This window comes from Mobula birostris, chromosome 22, assembly GCF_030028105.1.
Source record: "Mobula birostris isolate sMobBir1 chromosome 22, sMobBir1.hap1, whole genome shotgun sequence".
In the NCBI taxonomy this organism is placed as follows: Eukaryota; Metazoa; Chordata; class Chondrichthyes; order Myliobatiformes; family Myliobatidae; genus Mobula; species Mobula birostris.
Genome location: NC_092391.1, coordinates 40,752,071 through 40,770,627, shown reverse-complemented (window position 1 = coordinate 40,770,627; position 18,557 = coordinate 40,752,071). Strand labels below are relative to the sequence as shown.

At 43.2% G+C, this 18,557-nt stretch overlaps 1 protein-coding gene across 3 annotated transcripts in view; it reads left to right on the top strand.

Moving 5' to 3' along the window:
- The window catches only part of pnpla7b (patatin-like phospholipase domain containing 7b), a 329,157-nt gene that overhangs the window by 152,421 nt on the left and 158,179 nt on the right, over positions 1–18,557 (top strand). For all 3 annotated transcript variants that reach the window (XM_072240527.1, XM_072240528.1, XM_072240529.1), the window contains exons 21-22: positions 83–158; positions 13,144–13,296. In XM_072240527.1, coding sequence (XP_072096628.1) covers positions 83–158; positions 13,144–13,296 — 229 coding nt within the window. The remainder of the gene's footprint in view (positions 1–82; positions 159–13,143; positions 13,297–18,557) is intronic.

Sequence of the window (18,557 nt, the reverse complement as noted above, 5' to 3'; positions counted from 1 at the left end):
GTGTAAATATGGTGGAATAGTTATATCTTCCAGTGAACAGTCACAAACTTCCTCTTCTAAAGTGCCAATATTTATTTTGAAGGTGGTTACACGACTCATTCATCTGTTGGGCCAGAAGATCCTGGGTAACTTGCAGCAAGTCAGTGGTCCATTAGCAGGTAAAGATTTGCACTAATCTGTTCCCCTCTTGAGAGTGTAGTTGTTGGATCCATGAATGTTGGTCTTTCAAGTCCTTGCTTACTCTGTTGGCAATTCAGTCATTCCTTGTTCCTAGATGTTTTCCCAAACACTTGCAAACTTTTCTGATTCAGTTTTCTATTCAATTCCCTTTTATATAAGTGATTGAATCTTCTTTAACCACCCTTTTGTGTTTTGCACTGCCTGGAAAAGATTTCTCTCATATTACCCAAGGTTGTTCTAGACTTTGTCCTCTGTTTCTTGACACTTCCAGCAGTGAGAGCAGTTTCTTGTTCATTTTATTCAAACTCTGTTTGATCTTAAACATCTCCATCAAATCACCACTCAACCTCTTCCCTTTAAGAGCAATCTCAGCTTCTCCAGTGTACCTACATACATGAAGTTTCTCTTTTCCCAGAAATATTGAAAGGACTTCAAATTTTTCTGATATTGTGGTGACTATACTTGAACTCAGTAGTTCAGTTGTGTTTCAATTTACAATGCCTGTTATTTACACAGTCATAGTCACACACCTCTCCCTGTTCTCCTGCTTCTTGCAGAATTGTCTTTTATATATTACTTTGCCTTTCCTTATTCCTTCCACCAAAATATATCACCATAGTTCTTGGCACTAAACTTCAACTGCTAAGTATCTGCACATTTCATTAGGCTGCCTGTATTTTCTGGAAGACTATCATTAAATTTGGGTGGGTGAGATTTTCTGCATTTGCAGATCTTGACCTGGTTTACGATGGGAAGTTGCTTGAAATTGCTTTTTCTCCTCACAAGCTGTTGTCGGAGAGCCTTGGGAATGGCTAGCTGCTCCCAACAACTTGTGTTTAACTGATAGCTTTGTAACTGTAACTTTTAGTTTTGCATTATGCTGTGAAATACTTCAGGGTGTAATGGAATAATAAAGGGTGGTATAAATTATTAAATATTCTTTTTTTTCCATAAATATGTTTTGATAATGTTTAAATTGTTAGCAAAAGAATTGTAATAGTATACTCTAACATAAATTATCCAATATTACCAGTTTTGTTAGTATCTTGCTGTACTAATTCTAATGATAACTGTACACAATGTCCTTGAGATCTGCTTAGGTATAAAATTAAAATCCAACCAGCTATTAGCAACTTGAACCCGTCTCAAAGCTAAAGTCTTAAAATTGTTCTGGTGCAAAAGCTGCACCTATAAACCCAAGCCAGGCTCATGGAACTGGGTGATATTGGTCTCTTGACATAGTGCCAGCTTTGGAAGAGCACACGTGCTGGCAGCAGGCTTGGTACCGCCTAGAAACTGGGGCAACTGAACACACCTTTGCTCGGCTCTGAGCCCTACACACAGGTTTCTGTGTTTACGTATTCCTTCAGGAAACTGAGTATTCTATTGAGTCTGCTGGCTCTCAGAACAACTCATTCCTAGCCTGACTCTTTCCTGTTCACTACTTTTATCACATTCCCTTCAATATTCCCACTCACTTACACTTAGGGGCAACTTACAGTAACCAATTATCCTGCCAGTTCTTGCATCTTTGGGATGCGGGAGGAAACTCCGAGTCACAGGGACAACACACAGCACCCGGGTCGCTGCAGCTTTGTAGCAGTGATTCCGCTAATAATATCGCTGTTTGGAGAAGCAGCTGACCTCTGGGACTGGCATGGAGTCAGCTGCAGAGTGGTAGAGGCCAACTCTATCCAAGGGGATAGCATCTGGAGTCATTTAATCGGAGTCATTTAATTCTCCTCTCTGCCAAGTTCATACTATTTACATTCACGGATCGTGGATTGGCAGGAAGTCTTCAACCAGTGAGCTGGACCTTCCCTGTGAATGTCAATTTTCAGTCTATGCTGGTTTGACCCAAGGTTACCAGCTTAACTATTTAGCAGAAGTTCTCAACTCAGTGGACACTGGGTTGGAGGCAAGTGAATCGTTGGATTGCAAGGGACCTTCTCAAAGCATTGAGAGCAGGCAACCAGTAGGAGTGCTGGTTTAATTTGGCTGTTTCTTTTTACAAATGGTGAATATTTTGGAATGAAGTCAGATAGCATTGCTCACTAGACTTGTTCATAAATTGTCTGATCCAACTAAGTTGGATGACTTTTTAAATATATGACTGAAATCCAGTGCATACAGTTTTCCTCAACCAATTTAGGTTGCAGTACTTTGGATGCAGACAAAGACAGGAGATTTAAGCTTCTCAAAGATTAATCCAGACTGACTCTTTAAAAATGTTGGTGGCATGCTAACTAATTAGAGATACTGACTTAGGATGACTTTAATCCAAAGCTGGATTTGAGTAATTTGAAAAAAACAGAATATCTCATGCCAATATCTGAAAAAATGTATAGGAAATTTTGTCCAGCATTTCTCCCCTAGTTAATACCATCCAAATATGTTTACTACGCAATTATTTTTAATTTTCTTATATGTATTGTTGCTTAATAAGACCATAAGATATAGGAGCAAAATTAGGCCACTCAACCCATCGAGTCTGCTCCACCATTTCATCATGTTTGATCCTGGATCCCATTCAACCCCATACACCTGCCCTCTCACCATATCCCTTGATGCCCCACCCAGTCAGGAATCTGTCAAATTCTGCTTTGAATATACCCAGGGACTTTGCTTACACCACAGTCTGTGGCAGAGCATTCACCACTCTGGCTAAAAAAAAATCCTCCTTCCTTCTGTTCTCAAAGGTCGCCCCTCAATTTTGAGGCTGTGCCCTCTAGTTCTGGATACCCCCAACATATGAAACATCGTCTCCACATCCACCTTATCTAGTCCTTTCAACATTCAGTAGGTTTCAATGAGATCTCCAAACATTCTGCTAAATTTCAGTGAGTACAGGCCCAATGCTGCCAAACACTCCTCATATGTTAACCCCTTCATTCCAGAATCATCCTTGTGAACCTTCTCTAGACTCTCTCCAACGACAACACATACTTTCTGAGATGTGAGGACCAAATACTCCAAGTGCAGCCTGACTAGTGTCTTATAAAGCTTCAGTGTTATCTCCTTGTTTTTATATTCTATTCCCCTTGAAGTAAATGCCAACATTGCATTTGCCTTCTTTACCACAGACTCAACCCATGAATTAACCTTCTGGGAGTTTTGCCTGAGGGCTCCTAAGTCCCTTTGCACCTCTGATGTTTGAATTTTCTCCCCATTTAGATAATCTGCACTATTGTTACTTTTATCAAAACGCATTATTGTACATTTCCCAACACTGTATTCCATCTGCCATGTGTTTGCTCATTCTTCCAATTTGTCTAAATGCTGCTGTAGTTGCATTGCTTCCTCAGTACTATCTGCCCCTCCACCTGTCTTTGTATCATCCGCAAACTTTGCCACAAGGCCATCAATTCCACTATCTAAATCATTGACAAACAATGTTGAAAGTAGCAGTCCCAGTACTGACTCCTGAGGAACACCACAAGTCACTGGCAGCCTTTATTCCCACTCGCTGCCTCCTGCCTGTCAACCATTCCTCTATCCATACCAGTATCTCTCCTGTAAACCACCATTGGATCTTATCTTATTAAGCAGCCTCATGTGAGGCACCTTATCAAATGCTTTCTGAAAATCGAAGTAAATGTCATCTACTGCCTCTCCTTTGTCCACCCTGCTTGTTACTTCCTCAAAGAATTCTAACAGATTTGTCAGCTAAGGTTTCCTTTTACAGAAACTATGCTGGCTTTTCCTTATTTTATCATTAGGCTCCAAGTACCCTGAGACCTCATCCTTAATAATGGACTCCAACACTTTCCCAACCACTGAGGTTAGGCTAACTGGCCTATAATTTCCTCTTTTGTCTTCCTCCCTTCTTAAAGAGTGGAGACACATTTGCAATTTTCCAGTACTCTGGGACCATCCCAGAATCAAGTGATTCTTGAAAGATCATGAACAATGCATCCATTATTTCCTCAGCAACCTCTTTCAGGACTCTGGGATGTAGGTCAACTGGTCGAGATGACTTATCCACCTTAAGACCTTTGAGTTTGCCTTGCACTTTTTCCTTTGTGATAGCAATGGCACTCACTCCTGCTCTCTGACACTCACGGTCTTCTGGCATACAGTAAAGACTGAAGCAAAGTACTTGTTAATCTCATCTGCCATTTCCTTGTCCCTCATTACTACCTTACTAGTATCATTTTCCAGTGGTCCAATATCAACTCTCACCTCCCTTTTATTCTTTCTATAACTGAAAAAAAACTTTTGGTATCCTGCTTTATATTATTGACTAGTTTGCCCTCATATTCAAGAGAAAATCTGCAGACGCTGAATCAACACACATAGAATGCTGGAGGAACTCAGTAGGTCAGGCAGCATCTATGGAAAAATGTTGACATTACGGGCTGAGACCCTTCAGCAGGACTGCTGAGTTCCTCCAGCATTTTCTTATGTGTGTTGCTTGCCCTCATATTTTATCTTTTCCCTTCTTATAGCTTTTTTTAGTTGCCTTTTGTTGGATTTTAAAAGTTTTCCAATCATCCAACTTTCCAGTCATTTTTGCTATCTTGTATACCCTTTCCTTGGCTTTTCTGTAATCTTTAACTTCCCTTGTCAGCCTCGGTTGCCTAGCCCTGCCACTTGAGAACAACTTCTTCTGTGGGACATAACTATTCTGCACCTTGTGAACTATTCCCGGAAACTTCACCAGTATTCCCTTCGAATCCACCTGGGCAAGCTTCTCTCTCGTGCCTCTATAATTCCCTTTATTCTATTATGATACTGATATAAACAACAAACAACAGGAATTCTGCAGATGCTGGAAATTCAAGCAACACACATCGGCCTGAAACGTCGACTGTACCTTTTCCTAGAGATGCTGCCTGGCCTGCTGCGTTCACCAGCAACTTTGATGTATGATACTGATACATGTGACTTGTGCTTTTCCCTCTTAAATTGCAGTATGAATTCAATCATATTATGATCACTATTATGTAAATTGATATTGCAGGTATCAACAAATGAAACTGCTGCATTTATAATGTACTTCCATCTCCTTCAGAAGTCAAAGGTGCTGCACAAATGAAAATGTTTTCTTTAGCTCCAAGCATATTTCCTGAACTTTTCAAGCTAAGTTTGTTGAGATCGATTTTTTAAAATATATTAAAACCATTAATGAACAACACAAATGTCAGTCTGTCAGAGTAAGTAAGAAAAGTGGATTGAAGGTTAAAGTAAACAAAAACTTGACTACGACTGGTGCTTACCCACAATTGTGAGCTAACTGCCATCTTTCTACACAAAGTGTTGGGAAAAATTTGGTTCTGAAATATGGAAGGTCATCAACCCGAAATGTTAATTCTGTTTCTCTCCAAGATATTGGAGGGCTGTACATCACCAGCTTTCCAGCATCTGCTGTTTTTTTTTTTTTTTGCTTTTAATTTGAGGGGAGCTGTTGGGTTTGTCATCTCCCCACAACATCTTACAAAACATTTCATGTCACTGCTGTTTTCTTCCACTGGACACCTCTTATGTTGTGAAAATCAAGAAAATTACAATGTTGGAAACCTGAAATAGAGAAAATGATGGAAACACTCAACAGGTCAGGCAGCATCTGCGAAAACAGAAGCAGTTAATGCCTGAATTCTGACAGTGTCTTGGGCCTGCAACATGAATAGACTCTCTTTCCACAGATGTTGTCTGAACTGCTGAGTGATTCCAACATCTTCACCATTTTTCCTGTGCTATTTACTAATGAACTCAGTCACTTACAGCTGTCAAAGCATAGAAGGCAAGGAAGGTTCACATGTACAATTGATTCTCTCAGTGCCATCCTGGCACACATTCTCTATAAAGGGAAGTTGCAGTTACTGGGGGAGATTCTATGAAGGATTCCAGCAGGTGAATTTTTTGAGACTGAGATGAGAGCCAAGAAAACGCTGGTGGGAGTTGTGTACAGGCCACCTAACAGTAGTAGTGAGGTCAGGGATGGTACTAAACAGGAAATTAGAAATGTGTGCAATAAAGGAACAGCAGTTATAATGGGTGACTTCAATCTACATGTAGATTGGGTGAACCAAATTGGTAAAGGTGCTGAGGAAGAGGATTTCTTGGAATGTATGCGGGATGGTTTTTTGAACCAACATGTCGAGGAACCAACTAGAGAGCAGGCTATTCTAGACTGGGTTTTGAGCAATGAGGAAGGGTTAATTAGCAGTCTTGTCGTGAGAGGCCCCTTGGGTATGAGTGACCATAATATGGTGGAATTCTTCATTAAGATGGAGAGTGACATAGTTAATTCAGAAACAAAGGTTCTGAACTTAAAGAAGGGTAACTTTGAAGGTATGAGACGTGAATTAGCTAAGATAGACTGGCAAATGACACTTAAAGGATTGACGGTAGATATGCAATGGCAAGCATTTAAAGATTGCATGGATGAACTACAACAGTTGTTCATCCCAGTTTGGCAAAAGAATAAATCAAGGAAGGTAGTGTACCCGTGGCTGACAAGAGAAATTAGGGATAGTATCAATTCCAAAGAAGAAGCATACAAATTAACCAGAAAAAGTGGCTCACCTGAGGACTGGGAGAAATTCAGAGTTCAGCAGAGGAGGACAAAGGGCTCAATTAGGAAGGGGAAAAAAGATTATGAGAGAAAACTGGCAGGGAACATAAAAACTGACTGTAAAAGCTTTTATAGATATGTAAAAAGGAAAAGATTGGTTAAGACAAATGTAGGTCCCCTACAGACAGAAACAGGTGAATTGATTATGGGGAGCAAGGACATGGCAGACCAATTGAATAATTACTTTGGTTCTGTCTTCACTAAGGAGGACATAAATAATCTTTCAGAAATAGTAGGGGACAGAGGGTCCAGTGAGATGGAGGAACTGAGGGAAATACATGTTAGTAGGGAAGTGGTGTTAGGTAAATTGAAGGGATTAAAGGCAGATAAATCCCCAGGGCCAGATGGTCTGCATCCCAGAGTGCTTAAGGAAGTAGCCCAAGAAATACTGGATGCATTAGTGATAATTTTTCAAAACTCGTTAGATTCTGGACTAGTTCCTGAGGATTGGAGGGTGGCTAATGTAACCCCACTTTTTAAAAAGGGAGGGAGAGAGAAACCGGCGAATTATAGACCGGTTAGCCTAACGTCGGTGGTGGGGAAACTGCTGGAGTCAGTTATCAAAGATGTGATAACAGCACATTTGGAAAGCGGTGAAATCATCGGACAAAGTCAGCATGGATTTGTGAAAGGAAAATCATGTCTGACGAATCTCATAGAATTTTTTGAGGATGTAACTAGTTGAGTGGATAGGGGAGAACCAGTGGATGTGGTATATTTGGATTTTCAAGAGGCTTTTGACAAGGTCCCACACAGGAGATTAGTGTGCAAGCTTAAAGCACACGGTATTGGGGGTAAGGTATTGATGTGGATGGAGAATTGGTTAGCAGACAGGAAGCAAAGAGTGGGAATGAAGGGGACCGTGTCAGAATGGCAGGCAGTGACTAGCTGGGGTACCGCAAGGCTCAGTGCTGGGACCCCAGTTGTTTACAATATATATTAATGATTTGGATGAGGGAATTAAATGCAACATCTCCAAGTTTGCGGATGACACGAAGCTGGGCGGCAGTGTTAGCTGTGAGGAGGATGCTAAGAGGATGCAGGGTGACTTGGATAGGTTGGGTGAGTGGGCAAATTCATGGCAGATGCAATTTAATGTGGATAAATGTGAAGTTATCCACTTCGGTGGCAAAAATAGGAAAACAGATTATTATCTGAATGGTGGCCGATTAGGAAAAGGGGAGGTGCAACAAGACCTGGGTGTCATTATACACCAGTCATTGAAAGTGGGCATGCAGGTACAGCAGGCAGTGAAAAAGGCGAATGGTATGCTGGCATTTATAGCAAGAGGATTCGAGTACAGGAGCAGGGAGGTACTACTGCAGTTGTACAAGGCCTTGGTGAGACCACACCTGGAGTATTGTGTGCAGTTTTGGTCCCTAATCTGAGGAAAGACATCCTTGCCATAGAGGGAGTACAAAGAAGGTTCACCAGATTGATTCCTGGGATGGCAGGACTTTCATATGAAGAAAGACTGGATGAACTGGGCTTGTACTCGTTGGAATTTAGAAGATTGAGGGGGGATCTGATTGAAACGTATAAAATCCTAAAGGGATTGTACAGGCTAGATGCAGGAAGATTGTTCCCGATGTTGGGGAAGTCCAGAACGAGGGGTCACGGTTTGAGGATAAAGGTGAAGCCTTTTAAGACTGAGATTAGGAAAAACTTCTTCACACAGAGAGTGGTGAATCTGTGGAATTCTCTGCCACAGGAAACAGTTGAAGCCAGTTCATTGGCTATACTTAAGAGGGAGTTAGATATGGCCCTTGTGGCTAGGGGGATCAGAGGGTATGGAGGGAAGGCTGGTGCAGGGTTCTGAGTTGGATGATCAGCCATGATCATAATAAATAGTGGTGCAGGCTTGAAGGGCCGAATGGCCTACTCCTGCACCTATTTTCTATGTTTCTATGTTTCTCCATATTCACTCATCCACTCTTATCAAGACCTTTCTCCATTCCATAGCTTTCAATGAGGTCACTCGTCATTCCTCGAATTCTAGTGAATACATGCCCAGAGGCAACAGAGACTCTTCATATGACACAAGTCATTCAGCACATCGTTTCTAAGATAAGGGATCCAAAACTGCTCACAATACTCCAAGTGAGGCCTCAGCAGTGCTTTATAAAGTTTCAACATTACATCCTTGCTTTTATATTCTAGTCCTCTTCAAATGAATGCCTTTATTGCATTTGCCTTCCACACCACAGACACCAAGAAGCTGCTTGTGGATTGCAGGAGGAATGGAGACAGGCTAACCCCTATTGACATCAATGGATCTGAGGTTGAGAGGGTGAACAGCTTTAAGTTCCTCGGCACACACAACACCGAGGATCTCAGGTGGTCTGTACATACCGGCTGCATGGTAAAAAGGCACAACAGCGCCTCTTTCACCTCAGATGATTGAAGAAATTTGGTATGGGCCCCCAAATCCTAAGAACTTTCTACAGGGGCACAATTGAGAACATCCTGACTGGCTGCATCACTGCCTGCTATGGGGACAGTACTTCCCTCCATCGCAGGACTCTGCAGAGAGTAGTGTAGACAACCCAACGCATTTGTAGATGTGAACTTCCCACTATTCAGAACCCTTACAAAGATGGGTATGTAAAAAGGGCCTGAAGTATCACTGAGGACTCGAGTCACCCCAACCACAAGCTGTTTTAGCTGCTACCATCTGGGAAACAGTACCGCAGCAGAAAAGCCAGGACCAACGGGTTCCGGGACAGCTGCTTCCACCAGGCCATCAGACTGATTAATTCATGCTGACACAATTGTATTTCTATGTTATATTGACTGTCCTGTTGTACATACTATTTATTATAAATTACTATAGATTGCACATTGCACATTTAGAGGGAGATGTAACATAAAGATTTTTACTCCTCGTGTATATGAAGGATGTAAGTAATAAAGTCAATTCAATTCAATTCAAATTCAACGTGCAAATTAGCCTTTAGGGAATCCTGCACAAGGTCTCCCAAGTTGCTTTACACCTCAGTTTTTTGTATTTTCTCTCCATTTAGAAAATAGTCAACCCTTTCATTTCTTCTACCAAAGTGCATGACCATGCAGTTCCTGACATTGTGTTCCATCTGCCATTTCTTTGCCCATTCTCCTAATCTGCCAAAGTCCTCTGTCTCTCTACCTGCTCAAAACTACCTTCCTCTCCAGCTTTCTTCGTATCGTCTTTACACTTTGTAACTAAACCACTCATTCCATTATCCAAATCATTGACATATAATGTTAAAGAATCAGTCCCACACAGACCCCTGTGGAACAGCGCTAGACACTGGCAGCTAGCCAGAAAAAGTTACCTTTATTCTGACTTTTTGCCTCCTGCCAACCAGCCACTGCTTCATCCACGCTAAAGTCTTTCCTGTAATGAGCTTATAGCTTGTTAAGCAGCCCCATGTATGGCACCTTGTCCAAAGGCCTTCTGAAAATCCAAGTACACAACATTAACTGATTTTCCTTTGTCTATCCTGCTTGTTATTTCTTTAAGGAATTTCAGCAGATTTGTCAGGCAGGATTTTGCCATGAGAAAACTATGAAACTATGCTGACTTTGGCCTATTTTATGCCTCCAAGTACCTCGAGACCTCATCCTGAACAATTGACTCCAACACCTTCCCAACGACTGAGATCAGATTAACTGGCTTATAATTTCCTCCCTTCTGCCTCTCTCCCGTCTTGAAGAGTGGAGTGTCATTTGTAATTTTCTGGTCTTCCGGACCCATTCCAGAGTCTAGTGATTTTTGAAAGATTGTTACTAGTGCCTCCAGGATCTCTTCAGTCACCTCCTTCAGAGCTCTGAGGTGTACACTATCTGGTCCAGATGACTTATCTACCTTCAGACCTTTCAGTTTCCCAAGAGCCTTCTCTCTAGTTATGGGAACTTCACACACTTCATGCGCCCGGACACCTGGAACTTCCACCATACTGCCACTGTCTTCCACAGTGAAGACTGATACAAAATACTTATTCAGTTTGTCTGCTATTTTGTTGTCCCCCATTACTACCTCTCCAAAATTGTTTTCCAGTGGTCCAGTATCCATTCTTGCCTTTCTTTTACACTTTATGTATTTGAAGAAACTTCTGGTATCCTCTTTAATATTATTGGGTAGCTTACTTTTGTATTCCAACTCTACCTTCTTATGACTTTCTTTTAGTTACCTTTGTTGGTTTTTAAAAGCTTCCCAATCCTCTAACTTCCTCCTAATTTTTGCTGTATTATATGCCCTCTCCTTGGCTTTTATGTTGCCTTTGACTTGTCTAGTTAGCCATGGTTTTGTCATCTTGCCTAAAAAAAATACTTCTTTCTCTTTGGGATGTATATATCCTGTGCCTTCTGAATTGTTTCCAGAAGTTCCAACCATTGTTTCTCTGCCCACATCCCTGCCAGTGTTCTTTTCTGATCAGTTCTGTCCATCTCCTCTCTCATGCCTCTGTAATCCTTTTTACTCCACTGTAATACTGGTACATCTGACTTTAGCTTCCCCTTCTCAAATTTCAGGGTGAATTTGATCATATTATGATCACTTACCCCTGAGGGTTCTTTACCTCAAGCTCTCTAATTAATTCTAGTTCATTGCACAACACCCAATCTAGAATAGCTGACCCTCTAGTGGGCTTAACCATGAGGTGCTCTAAAAAGCCATCTTGTGGCCACTCTAGAAATTCCCCCCTTTTGGAATCCAGCACCAACCTGATTTTCCCAATCTACCTGCATCTTGAAGTCCCCGTGACTATTGTAAAATTGCCCTTTTGAGATGCATTTTCTATCCCCAGTTGTAATTTGTAGACAACATCCTTACTACTGTTTGGGGTCTTTTTATCCTTGCAGTTTCCTACCTGTATCCACAATGATTCAACACCTTCTGACCTTATGTCACCTCTTTCTAATGATTTGATGTTATTTTTTGCCAATAGAGCAACGCCATCCTTTCTGCCTTCCAGCCTATTCTTTTGATACAATATGTATCCTTGGATATTAAGCTCCCAGCTATAATCTTTCAGCCACGGTTCCATGATGCCTACAACATCATACTGCTAATTTGCAACTGTGCTGCAAGTTCATCTACCTTATTCCATATAGGGCGCGCATTCAGATACAATACCTTCAGTCCTGTATTCACCCTTGTTGCTTTTTTCGCAACCGTCCTCAACCTTCTGATTCCTAAATTTGTCTGAGGTCTTACCAACATCTCCCTCCACAATCTCTCTACTAACTGTTGTAGTACTCTGGTTCCCACCCCCTGCAACTCTAGTTTAAAACCCACTGTGCAGCATTAACAAACTTTCCCACTAGAATATTGGTCTCCCTCCAGTTCAGGTGCAAACCGTCCCTTCTGTACAGGTCCCACCTTCCCTGGAAGAGAGACCACTGATCTAAAAATCTTGTGCCCTCTCTCCTACACAACTCCTTAGCCACATATTAAACTGTATAATCTTCCTTGTTCTAGCCTCACTATATAGACCATGACTTCTGACTGTTCACCCTCCAATGTAAAAATGCCGAGGACTTGATCTGAGATATCCTGGACCCTGGCACCCAAGAGGCAACGTACCATTCGGGAATGTTGTTCTCGCCCACAGAAGATCCTGTCTGTTCCCCTAACTAACGAATTGCCTGTCACCACAGCATGCCTCTTCTTCCCCCTTCCCGTCTGAGTCAAAGTGATAGACCTCTTATTGAGGGGGTACTGTGCATTGGCTCCTTAACCCTTTTCCTCTTCCTGATTGCCACCCAGTTTCCTGTGTCTTGCACCTTGGCTGTAACTACCTCTCTATTGGTCCTATCTATCACCCCTTCAGCTTCCTGAATGCTTCAGTGTATTAGGAAACTATTAAAAAATTACTTTAATCTCACACCTACCCCTGTTATTCTCTCAACCACCCCTCCCTTCCCCACCTAGGTCTCAACTTCCCCTCCAACCTTAATCCCTTTTCCTACCCCTCTCCCTCTCGACCTTCCTCCTTCACACCCCATTCCTCTCTTTCAGCTAATATTTTTGTTGCTCTAAAATAGGTCCTCTCTTTCCACTCACCTGGCACTGGTTCTGCCAATCCATTTCTAAATTAATAGTTCAGTGGAGACTATTTTCATACTATGTCTTAACTAAGAAAGTGAATAAAAAGACTGTGGAGTAATTAATGGAAATAGTATCCAATACTCTGGAAGATCTGCCACTCAAGTGTATCAGAGTTTTATAATAGTAGGTCTGGAGGGAAGAAGGTCCAATGTGTATGGTTGGCTGGGTTTAACAGGTACTTCTGTTTACGGTTGCAGCAGAAGCCTCAGCACATTGTGGTGCTTCAGGTGGTACAACCAAGCCGAAGCTCTTTTCTTACATAATTTCAGTCAACTTTATCATCTCTCTTTGTAAGGACGTGGCTTGGGAATGCACACTGTGAGCAACAAATGGGAATTGGTGGGGAACTCTGCCAGTAATCTCTCCACGGTGGCCATCCTGCCAGTGTCTGAAGACGTTCCCATTACTACCTTCACCCTGGAACTCCGGCATGCACTCAGTGCCATTGGTAAGTAACTATTTCAATATTCATCTACTGTACCAGAGTTCTGGAACTTGTGCTGTGAGATGGTGTGATGATCAAATCTTACTCCAATTTATGTGTTTTACATTCATCACCTACATCTCTTTACTAGCTTTTATTTCTGGAATATGTGCATTTCTGAGCCTGTAGTATGTCTTGACCTGTGGGATTTTTAGTCATATATTGGTTAGGGATCATGTGCAGACAACACCTATTCTGAGCAATGGCTTCTCTGATTGATAAGTGAATGATTGCACCAATGGCTATGGGTCTTACAGTCATACAGCACTGACGCAGAACCCTCAGTGGCTCAGTGACCAAGGTGCCTCATCCAAGCTAGTCCCAGCTAACAGGCCCATAACTTTATAAACCTTGAGGGATGCCAGTCCCAAGAAGTCTAGTTTGTGGGCTTCATTGTTTGCATATAGTATTCTATACTAAAAAGAAGTAGGTGTGTAGTCTACACAAACTCTGCCCTCCATTATAATCACTTAAAAAAAATATAGCGTCATAATGGAAGGAGTCTGGCAAATATTGATATAATTTCACAGATTCCATCCCAGAGGCATGCACAAGTTATAGAATGCACAAGGATCATTGCTTGGGTCTCTGTGGTTTTTGATATATAGCAATAAATTGGATGAAAATGGAGATGGGTGAATTAGCATGGTTGCAGATGACACCAAACTTGGAGTTGTGTACTGTCTTGTGTTAAAAGAATGCAGCAGGATATGGATCATTTACAGAAATGGGCATAGAAGTGGCAGATGGGCATGTGTGAGGTGCTGCATTTTGGGACTGGGAGGTCAAATGAAAGAGGAGAAAGTGTACCTTAATAGCATTGAGGTACAGTGGGATCTTGGGGCCTAGCTCCATAGTTCAGTGAAAGTGGCTGAACAATTGGATAAGGGGGTAAAGAAGATGTATGGCATACCTCCTTCATTGATAGGGATGTTGAGTATTTGAGTAAGGAAGTCATACTGCAACTATAAAACAACTTTAATAAGGCAGTATTTGTAATATCGCATGCAGATCTGGTTGTGCTAGTTTAAGAAGGATGTGGAGACTATGGAGAAGGTGCAGAGGAGGTTTGCCAGGATGCTAACTGGATTAGAGGGACTGCGGGATAAGGAGACATTGGACAAACTTGGGTTGTTCTCCCTAGAATGTCAGAGGCTAAGGGGAGACCTAATGGAAGTTTTTAAAATGTGAAAAGCGTAAATAAGGTAGACAGTAAGAATCTGCCCCCCAACCCCAGAGTAGAAATGTCAAACAGCAGAGGACATGCTTTTATAGTTAGAGGGGGAAGTTTTAAAAGCAGAGAGTGGTAGGTGTCTGGAACGGGTTACCAGTAGCAGTAGTAGTGGAGTCAGGCAGTCTGGTGGAGTTTAGAAAGCTCTTAGGATAGACACATGAATATGGGGTGATATGGATGATCTATAGGAGGAGGACATTTGGTATAAATTGGCATCAAGATTAACACAACATTGTGGGCTGAAACGCAAACACGAGGAATTCTGCAGATGCTGGAAATTCAAGCAACACACATCAAAGTTGCTGGTGAACACAGCAGGCCAGTCAGCATCTCTAGGAAGAGGTACAGTTGACGTTTCAGGCCGAGACCCTTCGTCAGGACTAACTGAAGGAAGAGCTAGTAAGAGATTTGAAAGTGGGGGGGAAGGGGGAGATCCAAAATGATAAGAGAAGGCAGGAGGGGGAGGGATGGAGCCAAAAGCAGGACAGGTGATTGGCAAAAGGGGTATGAGAGGATCATGGGACAGGAGGCCCAGGGAGAAGGAAAAGGGGCGGGGGGAGGAAAGCCCAGAGGATGGGCAAGGGGTATAGTCAGAGGGACAGAGGGAGAAAAAGGAGAGTGAGACAAAGAATGTGTGTATATAAATAACGGATGGAGTACGAGGGGGAGGTGGGGCATTAGCGGAAAGATCGGTCTGGTGCTATTATGTTCTATGTTAGAATTGTTGCAGCCATTGGCTCCCTGTAGTACACTCTAGCCTGCGTCAATTGCTTGCTCTTCCTCATTTTATTATCAATATTTTCACACTTGCCTTTTGAAAGAAAGACATCCATGCTTTTGGGGATTGAGTTTTAGATCTTAACTACTCACTGCTTCAAAACAGTTTTCTCCTCTTCTCATCCCTTGGTCTTTTGCCAAACGCTATAACAGTTGGGCTGAGGAAGGCAGACTTAATGTAAAACCTCTCTCTATAGATCTGTATGTCATGATATTGTGTGGCTGCATCACATCTCCTCTCAAAACTCTTTACTCTTAGGATGGTAACTCAAGATTCACATATTAATACAAACTATGTAGAAATCTGACTCTAAACTGTGAGCCATTTGCCCTACCAGTTCACCCACCTCCCATCCTCTGTCGAAACAAATGTATAGAGTCAAGAACTGTGTTAACTAATCTGCAACAGTGAGAGCTTGTTAGCATTAGTTAGTTCCTTTTAACTGAATAATACTACTGAATGTTTGTGTTTTCCCACAAACTTGAGTTGATGTACTGAGGGTGCTGGTACCCTCATACAAAAAAAAATGCTATATAAAATAATCAGACCCAAAAAGATGAACTGGAGTAGCTTTAACTTTTTGCAGTCCAGAGGTTGGTTTTGAGGAGGAATGCTGGAGCTCCTAGGCTCTCAGAGGCTCCATCTTCTTCTCACCCCAACCTTCCCCTCTCCACTGATACTACCAGCCTCCCTCCCCCTCCCCCCTCTGATCCCAGCTCTTATCCGTGCCGGGTCTTTACCATCCCCTCCGACCTTCAACTCTCTGATGCAGAACGCTGTATCCTCAGTAAGGTCCTTACCTTTGTCCCCCTTTGCCCAACAAGTTCCGCATGCCCATGACGCCGAACTCTTCTTCCGCCGGCTCCATCTTTGAGCCCACTTCTTTAGCAAGGACTCTCCCACCCCCACCGATGACCCCTTCTCCCATCTTCAACCCTCCTCCTCTTCATGGACACCCCGCTCTGGTCTTCTGCCTGCTCTGGATCTTTTTATCGCTAACTGCCGACAGGACATCAACTGTCTCGACTTCACCGCACCTTGTTCCGATTCCAACCTAACTCCTTCCCAACACTCTGCTCTCCACTCCCTCCACACCAATCCTAACCTTACTATAAAACTCGCCGATAAGGCGGGGTGCTGTTGTAGTCTGGCGTACTGGCCTTTACTTTGCCAAGGCACAGCGACAACTCGCTGATACCTCCTCTTATTTACCCCTCGATCATGACCCCACTAAGGAGCACCAGGCTATTGTCTCCCACACCATCACCAACCTTATCAGCTCAGGGGATCTCCCATCCACTGCTACCAATGTCATAGTTCCCACACCTCGCACTTCCAGTTTCTACCTCCTACCCAAGATCCACAAACCTGCCTGTCCTGGTAGACCAATTGTTTCAACTTGTTCCTGCGCCACCGAACTCACTTTTGCATACCTCGACACTGTTTTATCCCCCCTTGTTCAATCCCTTCCCACCTATGTTTGTGACACTTCTCACGCTTTGAATTTTTTCAATGATTTTAAGTTCCCTGGCCCCACCGCTTTATTTTCACCATGGATGTCCAGTCTATATATCTCCATCCCCCACCAAGAAGGTCTCAAAGCTCTCCACTTCTTTTTGGATTTCAGACATAGCCAACTCCCCTCTACCACCACTCTGCTCCGTCAAGCGGAATTAGTCCTTACTCTTAATAATTTCTCCTTTGGCTCCTCCCACTTCCTCCAAACTAAAGGTGTAGCCATGGGCACCCGTATGGGTCCTGGCTATGCCTGCCTTTTTGTTGGCTTTGTGGAACAATCCATGTTCCAAACCTATACTGGTATCCATCCCCCACTTTTCCTTTGCTACATCGATAACTATATTGGCGCTGCTTCCCGCATGCATGTTGAGCTCGTTGACTTCATTAACTTTGCCTCCAACTTTCACCCTACCCTCAAATTTACCTGGTCCATTTCTGACACCTCCCTCCCCTTTCTTGATCTTTCTGTCTCTATCTCTGGAGATAGCTTATCTACTGATGTCTACTATAAACCTATGGACTCTCACAGCTACCTGGACTATTCCTTTTCCCACTCTTTCTCTTGCAAAAATGCCATCCCCTTCTCGCAATACCTCCGTCTCCGCCACATCTGCTCTCAGGATGAGGCTTTTCATTCTAGGATGAGGGAGATGTCTTTCTTTTTTAAAGAAAAGGGCTTCCCTTCCTCCACCATCCTCCTGCCACTCCACTAGGAATAGGGTTCCCCTTGTCCTCACCTGCCACCCTACCAGCCTCTGGGCCCAACATATTATTCTCCGTAACTTCTGCTGCCTCCAACGGGATCCCACCACTAAGCACATCTTTCCCTCCCCCCCCCGTCTGCTTTCTGCAGGGATCGCTCCCTACGCGACTCCCTTGTCCATTCATACCCCCCCATCCCTTCCTACTGACCTCCTTCCCGGCACTTATCCTTGTAAGTGGAACAAGTGCTACACATGCCCTTACACTTCCTCCCTTACCACCATTCAGGGCCCCAAACAGTCCTTCCAGGTGAGGCGACACTTCACCTGTGAGTCGGCTGGTGTGATGTACTGCTTCCAGTGCTCCCGGTGCGGTCTTCTATATATTGGCGAGACCCGACGCAGACTGGGAGACCGTTTCGCTGAACACCTACACTCTTGTCTGCCAGAGAAAGCAGGATCTCCCATTGGCCACACTTTTTAATTCCACGCCCCATTCCCATTCTGATATGTCTATCCACGGCCTCCTCTACTGTCAAGATGAAGCCGCACTCAGGTGGGAGGAGCAGCACCTATAATCCGTCTGGGTAGCCTCCAACCCGATGGCATGAACATTGATTTCTCTAACTTCCGTTAATATCTCTCCACCCCTTCTTACCCCATGCCTTATTTACTTCTTTAAAATTATTTTTCCCCTTTTTTCTCTCTTTTTTTCTCCCTCTGTCCCTCTCACTATATCTTCCTCTGATGCTCACCTCCCCCTTTCTTTCTCCCTAAGCCTCCTGTCCCATGATCCTCTCCCTTCTCCAGCCTTGTATCCCTTTTGCCAATCAACTTTCCAGCTCTTAGCTCCATCCCTCCCCCGCCTCCTATCATTTAGGATCTTCCCCTCCCCCTCCCACTTTCAAATCTCTTACTATCTCTTCTTTCAGTTAGTCTTGACGAAGGGTCTCGGCCCGAAACATCGACTGTACCCCTTCCTATAGATGCTGCC